The sequence below is a fragment of the Prosopis cineraria genome, unplaced genomic scaffold (genome assembly GCF_029017545.1).
Source record: "Prosopis cineraria cultivar Desert tree isolate PC_DT_omini unplaced genomic scaffold, ASM2901754v1 PC12, whole genome shotgun sequence".
Classification (NCBI taxonomy): domain Eukaryota; kingdom Viridiplantae; phylum Streptophyta; class Magnoliopsida; order Fabales; family Fabaceae; genus Prosopis; species Prosopis cineraria.
Window position 1 is genome coordinate 35,332,335 of NW_026555343.1, and position 12,192 is coordinate 35,344,526.

The following is a 12,192-nucleotide window of genomic DNA, read 5'->3' on the forward strand; positions in this document are numbered from 1 at the left end:
TTGGCAGAGAATTGATGGGTGTAAATGATAGGTTTGCAACGAGCCTCATCACAGATGTTCTTGTTGGTAGGGCAGCAATCCTTTGAATCCATGAGTCAAGGTAGCAGTGAGGAGTCATTGTTGTTGTTGTTGTGAGAGAGAGGGGTGGAGAATTCGAGTTAGAAGTGAGTGTTGAATATGAAGTTGGATTTGGGAGGTGGCTATGGAGGAGAGGGTTTGCATTGGAAAGAGAAAGGAGAAGACTGAAGGAGGGACGACGATGCCATCACAAAAAGGGAAAGGACGATAGAGAGCATTCGTATCGATAACCCATCAATAAATTTTCTTGGCCTCACATTTTGCCACATTACCAAATAATGAGAGAGTTCATGATTTACTAATAGAAGAGCATTTTTCATTTTTGAGAAATTAATTTAGGAGGAAAATTGTCACACTTAAAATTATAAGGTATCCAACACTTTTAAAAAATAAGTATAAAAATAAAATTGAAACTTAACACTATTTTTAACTGTCCACAGAACGCAGTACATGGGAGTTTCTGGTGAAAATACGTTTGAAACGAAACGCGAACCAAACGAAACCTAAAGCATTCCTTTTGATTTCCGCCCATTTTATTCCCTTCCGTTTGAATGTCCATCCTCCCCCTCTCTTCAGTCTCAGGTGCACTGAACGGGTGACTACCTCATTACGGAAAATAACAAAGGGAATTGAAGATCAAACAGAATTAAGTTAAAGATTTTGGCGTTTTGTACTACTTTACTCGGCCTAACCCAAATCGCCGGGACGTGTCAGTTCGTGCCTCTGCAAGTATCATCTCGGGATTATTACCCTCTCACAAGTCACACCCCTCACGCTCATTCTCGCCCTCGCTTCGGTGCTTCTGCGTCTAGCTTTCTCTGCTTCAATCATTTGATCATATTCCTTCGGCTTCTTTCCGCAGGGTAGTATACTAGGTATCCGTTAGTATTTTCAGTAAGTTCGTCGCTTTTCACTGAAATAATTGTCAGCTTTTTCATGAAAGAGGTGATTTTGAAAGAAGGGTTTTAGGGGGATGCTCAATTTGAATAGAGGAATGGGATTGAATCATTCGCTTTGGAAAAAAGGTTAATCAAATGGAATTCTAGGCCGTATCTCTATTGTCTATCAAATATCAGTAACAAATTATTTCATAATTGACTTGGCTGCATTTGAAATTGCATTGGTGTTTTTAGAGTATGAAGATAAAATGTATAATGATTCGTGATGGCTGGTTTGGTTCTGTGGCAATCGGCGAAGGCAAAACAATAATTTCCATCGATTTCCTTTGCATTGACTTATCTACCTGTATCATCCCCGTCTATATATTTCCCTATAAAGTCTGATTTGATTTCAATAATCTACTTTTGGGATCTGAGTTAATTTTAGATTTGATAGGTACCAACAATTGGAGACTTACACTTGGTGGAGCACAAGCTATGGATAAAACTGATTGGAGAGATGAATTGGAGCCTTACTCCCGCAAAAGATCTGTCAAACGAATGTAGGCCTAAATCTCTATTTTGTATTACTTCAACAATCTGAAGAGCTTTTGCTTTGGTGATGTGGTTGCTGTAAAATGGAAATACTGCCATCAAACTTCCCATGTTCGTATAAAATTAAACTAATCATAAAATGTTCATTATTGGTGAAGGAGCCGTAGCAGGCTCATGGTGCCATTGTGCATGATTGGCAAAAATGTTCATTATTGGTGAAGGAGCCGTAGCAGGCTCATGGTGCCATTGTGCATGATTGGCAAAGTTGTAATGCTATTGCTCAATTCTCTGTTTGAATATGATAATTTAGAATTCGGAGTTACAATTAGATTCAGATCTTTCCAACTTCTTTTATGTGCTGGTGTTCTTCATACATGAAGTTATAATCCATACTAAACATTAATGCTATATTATTGTGGTTTAGATTCATGCAAGAACTTTGGCAAGCCAGTGTTACATACTTACATGTACTTATCGCCATGGTGGGCAGGACATGTGCAAAACAAAGTCTGTTTGAGAATCTTTGTATCATTGTCACTACAGTATTGTCTATTTAACATTGATGAATATGACTTTTGGGTTATGGAGGATTCGCTCGGGAAAAAGATTTGTTTTTGACATGTGTTTTTCATAGTCTAATATTTTCTTTTTATTTTGATATATTAATATTTAACCAGTGTACAAGTTCTTATTCTTTATTTTGAGTTCTATAGCTAATGTGTTATTTAGTTCATCTCATCATATCCAGTGACCCATTACCTGTATTTCTAGAGAGCTGAGCTTAACGAGTCATTTTTGTCACTTTCATTTTTTCTAGTTTTTTTGTGTCATCTTTACGAGGTTATTAGACGAGGCCTTTTGGTTAGCAATATACTGAAAGGTTTGGTTGTTGATAAAGTACAATGATGTTATGCAGTCTACGTAGTGGACCTCACTTGGGAAGATAAGACTTGTTGTTATGAAAATGATGGTGATGATTAATATTTTTTAGGAAAGGAAAATTGGTCATTGGCAATATCTATTTGTGTGATTTAAATCACAATATTTTTTGCATATCTTTCAAAATAAAACTTGAAAGGAAAGAGAAAATTGAACTGTATTATGTCCTCACTCCTCACGAGCTTAATGAATTGTAAAAGAACTGTTCGTTTTCTTTTGATTTTGTAGAATGAATGCAATGAGGCAATATCACCATTTGGATGATGATGAACAGCATGAACTTGAAAAATTTTCACAACGTCTTGAGCAGAAGACTTTTGCTACTGCAACAAGCCAGGTATGCTCATATATCAAATCTTGAAATCATTATCATCATTTATGTTACCTATGTAGAAAAATTTAAATTTAGAAGACTGAAATGTAATGAGGCATCCCTTTTTTCCATTACCAATTTCAGTTGGATTATTTGCAGCAAATAACTACAGAGGCAGTTTCAATGGAGAGTAAGTCTCTAAACTTGATGCTCATTTATATGGCATCAAATTCAGTAATTAGCCTATTTCAGATTTTGGTTGTTTGATTTTTCTTTATTCGTAAGTTGTCTGAACTCTGAAATTAATTTTTTTTTTATTTTTGTAGGTGCAAATAGTCTGCAATTAATGCAAGCCCTGCTTTTTCATGCAGTTGCATTTGTTCATGACAAATATGATTTCTTGCTGTTGATTAGACTTTCATAGATGAATATTTTTTTTTTCATTTATCTATAGGGAATATCAATTATGTGCGCTATATATATTATTTATTCAACTCGCTTGTTAAGCGATAAATGTGTAACTATGCTTGTGCAATGTTTGTTAACTCAAGCTGGTGATACTATTCCATTAATTAAACAGAGGTTTGCTTTTTAGCCTGTAACTTTTTGGTAACTTACATTTATTGAAGTTCTATAGCGAGAAGCTTTGATATTGCTATATTTCATAATTCATAAATTCATTTTTAGCAGTTGGTGGAACAATATCTCTGTGAGTTTCTTACAATTACCTTATCTGTTCTATTTCCTTTTGGATAAGCAAATGATGAGTACTATTTTCCTGTATTTATTTGAGCAATATGTACTGATATATGTTAAATATAATATCTGTTATAGGGAAAATGCAAGAAGAATTATTCCAAAAGGTAAAAATGCCATTTTTTTATCTCTTCTATTTCCTTATTAAAATTGGTAGGACGACATAGAATTGTCAAATAAACTCAGAAGCAAGTATTTAAGAGCCCCTTGGTTGCTTTGTTGTTGATGCAAATTATGGACATTGTTTAGAACTCGCATTTCTGACCATGTTCAATGCCAAATCCAATGCTTTGCAATCTCGACATATTTTGTTGTGAAAGTGATCTAATTGCAAGGTTCAAATGTATTTATTTTATTATTGTGTTTATTTCAACTTACAGATACAAATGTTGAAGGACATGCACTTGCCCGATTTGAATGAAATGTACCAACGAATTGCATATGGACTTCAGGAGGTACGTTAGGTACTCAATTTTTAAAGTTAACAATTGTTAATACCATCATGGATAAAGCTGTCTTTTTTTAACTTATCCTTGTTTTTACGGTGGTAGTCATGACTTGTGAGTCTGGAGTAATACATGTACTGTTCAGCCATATTAACAAGTGCCAAGCTTCATGAAACCACTTTATAGAATAGAAGATTTGGAAAGATTTAGCATAGAAAAATAAATACAGTTTTCATGTTTTTCTTATACGTTATATTGGCAAGTGAATGAGTGTTATTTACTTTTGCCTTGTGCTTCCTTCATGGGAAGGAAACCTTTCAAGCGGGCTTGGTTTATTTCCTTCATGGGAAGGAAATCTTACACTAGAAATAGCTTATAACTGCACATTTAGGGGAACCCTTTTTTTTTAAAAAAAAAAAAAAGAATGAAATATTACCCCCTCGTTCAGATTGTTACTCCCTGTCCTCCTTTGTTCTGTCCCTCCTCTACCCCATCATCTTTGTTCTGTCCCCCCCCCCCCAACCCCTTCTCTCTATTTCTCCAACTCTCCCCATAAACCCCTCTATTCGCATCAGTGGCAGTGTGTGTATTACATCAGTTTGCTCAGAAATGACGGAAGATTGGGAAAGATAAGAAAAATTATTTTTGTATTATGCCTTTTGTTTTGTGTTATTTTGGCAATTGACTAAATGTTATTTTAATGTTATTCACTTCTGCTTTATGTTTCTGTTGCAACCCTCTATCCTAATAAACTTAAAACCAACGAAAATACAGAAAATACACCACAAATGGGATTAAACAAACTAACGGAGTTGTATTGCAAGCAGAATAAGGAGCTGAAATTACAGAGTACATGAAACAACACAAAATATGATGAAACAACACAACATACACCCAATACAGCAACACAAACCTAAGCTACGCATGAACAAATGATGAAGCAAGATGAACTTCCTCCACCCCAACCTGGCATTCGAGAGGCCAGAGCTCTCCACAACACTCCAATTTTCAAAATACTCCCACTTTCCTTCTACACGAACATATGGATTTAAAAAGCCAAAGTAGATTGCCCCTGCCAAAACACTAGCTTTACTACCCCACTTTGATGTGTCAGCTGGTCTTTACCCATAGGATTTTCTCCTAAACCCATAGTTCCATATTTTCTGCCCTTTGCCATTCTTTTTATATCTCCTTTTTGTGAGTTTTCATAGTGACAGGAGATGGGGTCTTATCAGTTTCCTTCACGGGAAGGAAATCTTACTCTACAAATAGCTTATAACAGCTCACGTGAGTGAACTCTTTTTGGAAGAATGAAATATTACTGCCTTGCTCAGATAGTTACTCCCCCACCTCTCTGTCCTGTATTACTCCTTTTCTTCTCTCCATTTCTATATCTCTCCCCAATCCCCATAATCCCCTATGTCTGCACAAGTGGCAGTGTATGTGCGTGTTACATTACCACTTTCATTGAGTTTGCTTAAAACTTAATTCATGTAATTGTATTTAGCCTTGTTTCTACATGTCTGTCTGTCAGCTTGATTTGCTTTCCAAGTTGAAGATGATTTATATGCCAATGACTTTGCTTATAGCTTGTCAATATAACCATATTTGTCGTTGTACCTATATCACTTGATCAGCTCGACTCCCATCCACAACAAGCAGAGTCAGCAGACAAGCATGAAAAGCTGAAGATACTTAAAGCAATGCTTGAGGATTTTATACCGTTCCTACAGATTTCCAGGAGCAAGATTTCCCCTGCCTTCAAGGAAAAATTACTCTTCTATGAGAAGCAGATTATAAATTTTGTAAATAAACATAGACCATGGATATTGTCACTGCCGCTTGGACAGGTTCCGCTGCCTGCTATGCACTCCTTGCTTCTGCCACCATCCCGACCTACTCATGTGCAGTCTCATGAAAACCAAATAAACTCTGAAGGGCAATCCCAAGAAGCATACCAAAGGGTAAATATGCCATTTTTTATCACTTCTATCTTCTCAATGAAGTTGGCGGGAACAACAGAAAATATTCAAATAAACTGAAAAATTAAGTACTGAAGAGCCCCTTGATTGTTTTTATTGTGAGCAATTTAGATAATAGTAGAAAAAATGAACATCTTTCATGGAGTATTTATATTTTCTTATCTAATACCATAAATTTGTCATGTTCAATCTATATGCATTAATGTTAAGTTGAGTGAAACAGATCTGATTGTATTGGAATTCTCGAGGTTTCAAATGTTTTCATATCTCATTCTGTTCATTTCAACTTCCAGATCCAAATGCTCAAGGAGATGTACTTGCCAGAATTGAATGAAATTCACCAGAGAATGGTTGATAAAATTGAGCAGGTATGTTAAGTACTTGGTTTTGGGACCAAACAATTTTAAAATTATATTTTGATTAGTACTGGCAAAATCAGCTAGCATCCTCCTTTTTCGCACAGACTGACTTTAAAATCAGCCTCTTTAAAAACATACCTAACCAGTCCTGGGTGAGCCAGTCCCACAAAAAAAAAAAAAAAAAGCTCTTCTGATATGGAAGAATGGCCAAGTGGGGTTTAGCCAATCCCCTCTAATGGACTGATACATTGGGCAACTTCTGCACACAAGGGTGTTCAAGAAAATGTCTGCAAAGCTCTTGAAACAGACCAAAGCCCTTAATTGGCAATGAGTTTACTTACAATTTATCCATTATTAATTAATATAATCGTATCTGACCTTGAACTTGTACCTCTTCCAGCTCGACTCTGATCCGCAGCAGGTGGGGTCGGTTATGTGTAGAATGCTGAAGATGTTTAAAGCGGAGATGGAGCGTAGTGTAGCATTCTTGCAGACTTCCAGGGGCAACATTTCTCCAAGCTTGGGGGAAGAACTACCTTCACATGAGAAGCAGATTATGACTTTTATTGATATGGGAAGGCTTGTTCCCGCCAGCTACAGAGCTTCTGTATTATCAAGTTCTGAAGCATCTAGCAGCAAAACAGCACAGTAGCGTCTATTTTGAACTAATTATAAGATGAAAGAATAAGAGCAAGTGGAATGAATCTACAATAAACTGGCATGTTTGATGTCATACTCTCTTGATCCAATAAGATTTATGATAAATTCGTGGATTCAATTTTGCCTACGGGTAGTTATTTTAGTTTCCAATATTCCATACCTGGAATCAACTTGATTTGATTTTAAATTGAAATTATATTTTTCCAAAGTTTTGTAATTAAAAAATTAATGTTTTTTATGTTTATAAGTCAATTTTTTATATTTACAACTAAAATATCTTATATTTACAAGTAAATTTTCATAGTTTTTATGTTGTAAATTTTGACAGTTGGCTCATAATTTCTGGAGGAATATGTAAATATAAGAAATTGACTGGTAAATCAATCAATTTGTAAAATTTAAACAATGCAAAAATCATGGAGATTTACTCGTAAATCTAAGAAACTTGACTCGTAAATGTAAAAAAATTGATTTATAAATATAAACATATTAATATTTTAATAAAAAAATTTAAAATATAGTTTTTCATGGGCTGCAACACTCAACCAAATGTTTGTTGAAAAAAGAAGAGTCAGCATCAAATATTTATCTTCTTTCTTGTTTCAAGTTTCCAAAAAAAAAAAAAAAGAGTACAATTTAATCGATGCCAAATTATCTGATTTTTTTTTGGGGTTTTGACAAAGACAAGAAGAAAATTCATCTTGCCAAAAGAGATCTTTTCACTCCTATGTAAAATGAAGGTCTTGGCATTAGATATACTCATAAGATCAATATGGCATTGCTTGCTAAGCAAATTTGGAGAATTTTGCCTTCTGAGCAAGATTCTTTGCTTGGTAATACATTGATACGTTGACTCTTCTAGTCAATTTAAACTTAAGAAACCTTACAACTCTTCTTGGTTTTGGAAATGCATCTTAGAGTCTAAGAACATTATACTATTCCATTTAAAGTGGCAGGTAGGTAATAGTTCAAGTATTCCTATTGATTATGAGCTTTGGTAGACGCCGGTCAACATTAGTCTTTCCCATGGACTCAACGTTAAGATGGTCTTTGATTTGCTAATTCCTAGTTCCTTAGCTTTGTCATCAATCTCTTGGAATAGACCTTTAATTTCTCAATTATATAGTAGTAATATCGCTCAAGCGATCTTGAAAATTCCTTTGCCTCTATGCAACATTGATAAGTTGATTTGGTCAAGTAATTCAAACAGCTCTTGTAACATCATAGTTTTTATTAGGAACTAATTTGTAGAATTATTAAGGAAATTAAATAGAGAAAATTTATAATTGAGGTTTGACTTGGGAAATAAGTTGTGTTTGAGGATAATTGAGGTTTATTGATAGTTTAGGCATTTAATCATGGGCTAAAATGGGCCTAAATACATGCATGGAGGTTAGATAGGATCAAATTTAGGTATTGGGATGGATTGAGTCCAACTAGTAGGCTGTAATTGAAGTGCAATGTTTCTATGTTATGTGCTATGGCACGTGGTGTGCTTACCACGGTGCACAGTATAAAAATTTGAAATATCTATTTGTTATCGTGATAGATGTGAGAGAGGGAGAGTTGGACGGTTTTTAGGAAATTTTTCTAAGCTCTACTATGGTTTCAAAGCTCTAACCCTAAGGCATGTTCTTAGGTGCAAAATAACTAAGGTAGGCATAATCTTCATTCTATCTTCTACTATCCTCTTTTCAAGGGTTTAATTAGTGTTTATTGTTAGGGCTCCATTTTTATAGGTTCCCAGCCCTCAAATTCAAATTTAAGATGTTGTTTGAGATTAAATGAAGGTTGTTTAGGTAGTTTTGATGTTGTTTGTGGCTATAAAATGATTAAATTCGTAAAACTAGACTTAGAAGTGACACTTGGATGATGATTTTCAAATTTAGAGGTTAAATATATGAATAAGGAGTGTAATGAGAATTAATGAGACTAACTATAATGATGGAAGTTTATGGGAAGTGTTTGGGTTAAGGAGATTAATTAACCTAACTCTAAGATTAGTGTGTGATTAGTGTCTACAAATTATGATTAGTCATAATTATAGTGTATCAATGACGATTAGCATTATATGTTGTGTAGATTATGGTGTTGACACTAAAGAGGATGGTCATTTGCATGTTTGAGAAATTTTACTCGCAAGGAGTGAAGTTAATCACTCTAACTTCTTGTGTATGGTTGGGAGTTTATGTATTGGACCAAATTATCATGTGATATGCTTTCATTAAGCCCAATATGTGGCACATGTGTAATATCCTCCACCTTCTAAATTATGATTAAATTCAAATCTCAATTAATAAGAAGATTAGATTAAAATAATTAACATAAGACCATGTTACAAATGGTGGAAAAGTTAAGATCTCAAGTTTACAAAACTAAACCATTTTCAAAATCTTTAAAATAAAAAAATTAGAGTTCACCAATATGCAGAAGCATGGGATTATTTCAAATATGAGTGCATTTACAAGAGCATTTGAAAATAAAAAAATTCTGTAAAATTTTAGGGGATGCGTCGCAGCATGTTCGCCTCTGTGGCATGCGCCATGGTGCATTTGCATGATTTTTGATAGCATTACTATCAATTTGAATAGCTTTTAGGGCAACTTTTGAAGCTTTTAAATTTTCCATCTGATGTCCAATTGACGAGGCTAGGTGTCTATGAAAAGCTCTTTCCGAGCTCTAACTAATGGCTTTAATTTTATAATCAAATTATTATATAATAAAAATTTGAAAACTCTTTTTAAAACTTACACTTTTTTAACATTTTTCTCAAAACTAAGTGTCCAATTTTATCACCAAAAGTCAATAGCTATTGATATCAATTAGACCACATGCAAAATATCAAAACTGACTCATGCCTGGCACCATATCACATAAAACATTTTTAGATCAAGATTTCACTACTCAACCCCTTAATCTCAAACATACAAGGGAGAGTTCCAATCAATTTTCATCAAATATTTCATATTCAACACATATTATGCTAAACTCTTACTTACAGTAGTATTTGGCCTTATCACAGATATCATATTTCATAATTTCACTCCTTAGAGCTCAAAATATACTTACAATTCACAAAGCACATGACGCAAGTAAGGATCAAAATGAACTAATCCTAGTTGGCAATTGAAATTTTCAAGTACATATAATGACTTAAAAATAAAGAGGCATGCTAAAATAGGGTTACAATCCTAAGCCTCTCATTGCTTTCCTGTTTCCTATCCTCTTGAACTATTTCTTATAATATTGAAGATATTGGGGTGAGTACAACTACTCAGTAACCAAAGTTTAACTAACTTACACTAATTCATGTTACTTAATTTAAATGCAAGTGGCAATACAATCAATTCTTCCAATTCATATAAAATTCATTCAAGAGCATAAATTTACTTTTCTAAGTGTAATAGTACATACTTGTGAAATAATGCTTTTTAATGATTTTCATGTAGAAAGAGTTTGTCACACAATTAAATGACATTTACTCAAAAGGGATTAAAACTCAATTAATGAGTATCCTCGTTAGAGTCACAATACAAATAACCATGTGCCCTTACTCACTATATATATGATCACACCTCTCTTATATCCTTATTATTCCTCTGACATGAAATCATGGGCTATAACATAATGGGACATTCTATAATCCATGAATTTCCTAGCCTAAATATTTGTAAGGGGATTACCCAGTTAAGGCTCACCTAACTTACTTGTGAAACATGATTTCCCCTATTTCTTACTTATAGGATGTCATACTCCCTAAACCAGCTTCCTCGTTGAACTAATGGATAGCTACCTAGGTTCAAGTCTCTCATTGAACTAATGGGATAGTCCTTTATTGAACAAGTGGGACAATGTGAATATAATTAATTCGGTAAGGCATCACTCGGATGGGAGCCTTACCACATGGATTTAATTCTCTACTTCTCTTTCTAGGCAAACTCCCACCTCTTAAGATCATGCAATGTATATTCATGCAATAATTCACATTTAACATAATTTATAGAACTCCACATAATTAATTTCATTGAACTCCACCATCTTACAAATTATTGAACTCCAATTCAAACAATTCATTGAAATCTAAATTTCAAAATCATTATACCTCACACATTCACAATCATTGAACTCCATACATGTCAAAATCATTGAATTCCTATCAACTCAAATCATTGAACTCCTATTTTCATAATTATAGTACCTTACACTTTGACAATCATTGAACTTTATAATTTTAAAATTATTGAACTACATCAAATCACCACTTCATAGTAGGCTTTTTAAATAAAGCAAGCCACATTTGCATTTTAACCAATTTCACACAATTCAATTATCAAATATTATTCAACAAACTAACAACACATAGAAGTACAAGATAGAATTTTCTTAATTACCTCAAACCTTTAAGAGGTTAAATATTTCACCCTTAAAATACTCACTCCTAAAGCTTTCAAGAAGTTTGAATGGTGCCAATAATAGTCACACTACAAGTATTTATAATGCAAATCATCAATATCCATATTTGGGCTAATTTTTACTAATACTTCAACACTTCTTAATGCTTAAGATTCATTCTTGTCTCGTATAAAAATACCCATAAAGTTTCTTAGCTTCCTTTAACCCTCATTAACATCATTAAACTCTTTAGTAATCATTAATAGGACCATATTATTCCTAACCAACATATTTATGAGGAATTTTGGACATTTAATGTCTCTCAACCACCAATCCTCATATAATCATAAATATCAAGTTTATTTAGCTCAATCTACTCTCATTAACTCTATATAAGTCAATAGGTTCAGACCTATAGCTTCTATGGACTAAAAATCACCATTATCAACCAAACCTTAATTGTTACCATCAAGAAAATGGAAGATGAGAGAAAGATTTAAGTAAGGAAGTTTGCCTTTGATATTTAAGAGCTCCAAAATACTCCAAATATTCAAATTTCCTAAGCTATAACACTACTCTCCTGCTGCTCTCTCGTATTCAGTTTGTTTTCCTCTATTTTTTACCTCATTTTGTGAACTTATAAAATAAAAAATGTGACCATACAACGCGACGTATGCACATTATGCCGCAGCGCATGGCACAAAGAGCACCTCCCAAGTGTGTTGCCACACATGCACCACGGTTGCTTGTCCACAAGCCACGATGCATGGCACAGAATCTCACCTTTCAGAAATTCTTCTTCTTTCACTCTCGAGTAACTTAACTCTCCTTTAG

At 34.0% G+C, this 12,192-nt stretch overlaps 1 protein-coding gene across 8 annotated transcripts; it reads left to right on the forward strand.

The window, feature by feature from the left end:
* Positions 1-584: 584 nt before the first annotated feature.
* On the forward strand, positions 585-7,071 carry LOC129287934 (mediator of RNA polymerase II transcription subunit 15a-like). 8 transcript variants are annotated; one of them, XM_054924222.1, is made up of 9 exons: positions 591-972; positions 1,405-1,519; positions 2,679-2,787; positions 2,908-2,953; positions 3,598-3,626; positions 3,900-3,974; positions 5,603-5,929; positions 6,241-6,315; positions 6,707-7,071. In XM_054924222.1, the coding sequence occupies exons 2-9, from the start codon at positions 1,455-1,457 to the stop codon at positions 6,956-6,958; spliced, it is 978 nt and encodes a 325-aa protein (XP_054780197.1). In that variant the 5' UTR covers positions 591-972; positions 1,405-1,454; the 3' UTR covers positions 6,959-7,071. The 8 variants fall into 8 exon arrangements, with proteins under 8 accessions (XP_054780201.1, XP_054780197.1, XP_054780199.1 ...); XM_054924224.1 differs by having other exon boundaries at positions 1,414-1,519; XM_054924220.1 differs by having other exon boundaries at positions 591-953.
* The last annotated feature ends 5,121 nt before the right edge of the window (positions 7,072-12,192 follow it).

Excerpts from the sequence above, each read along its gene's own strand:
- LOC129287934 (XM_054924222.1), top strand. The coding sequence starts at position 1,455 with ATGGATAAAACTGATTGGAGAGATGAATTGGAGCCTTACTCCCGCAAA. Across the intron at positions 5,930-6,240 it reads CCCAAGAAGCATACCAAAGG|ATCCAAATGCTCAAGGAGAT; the intron begins GTAAATATGCCA and ends TTCAACTTCCAG. Across the intron at positions 6,316-6,706 it reads TGGTTGATAAAATTGAGCAG|CTCGACTCTGATCCGCAGCA; the intron begins GTATGTTAAGTA and ends TACCTCTTCCAG.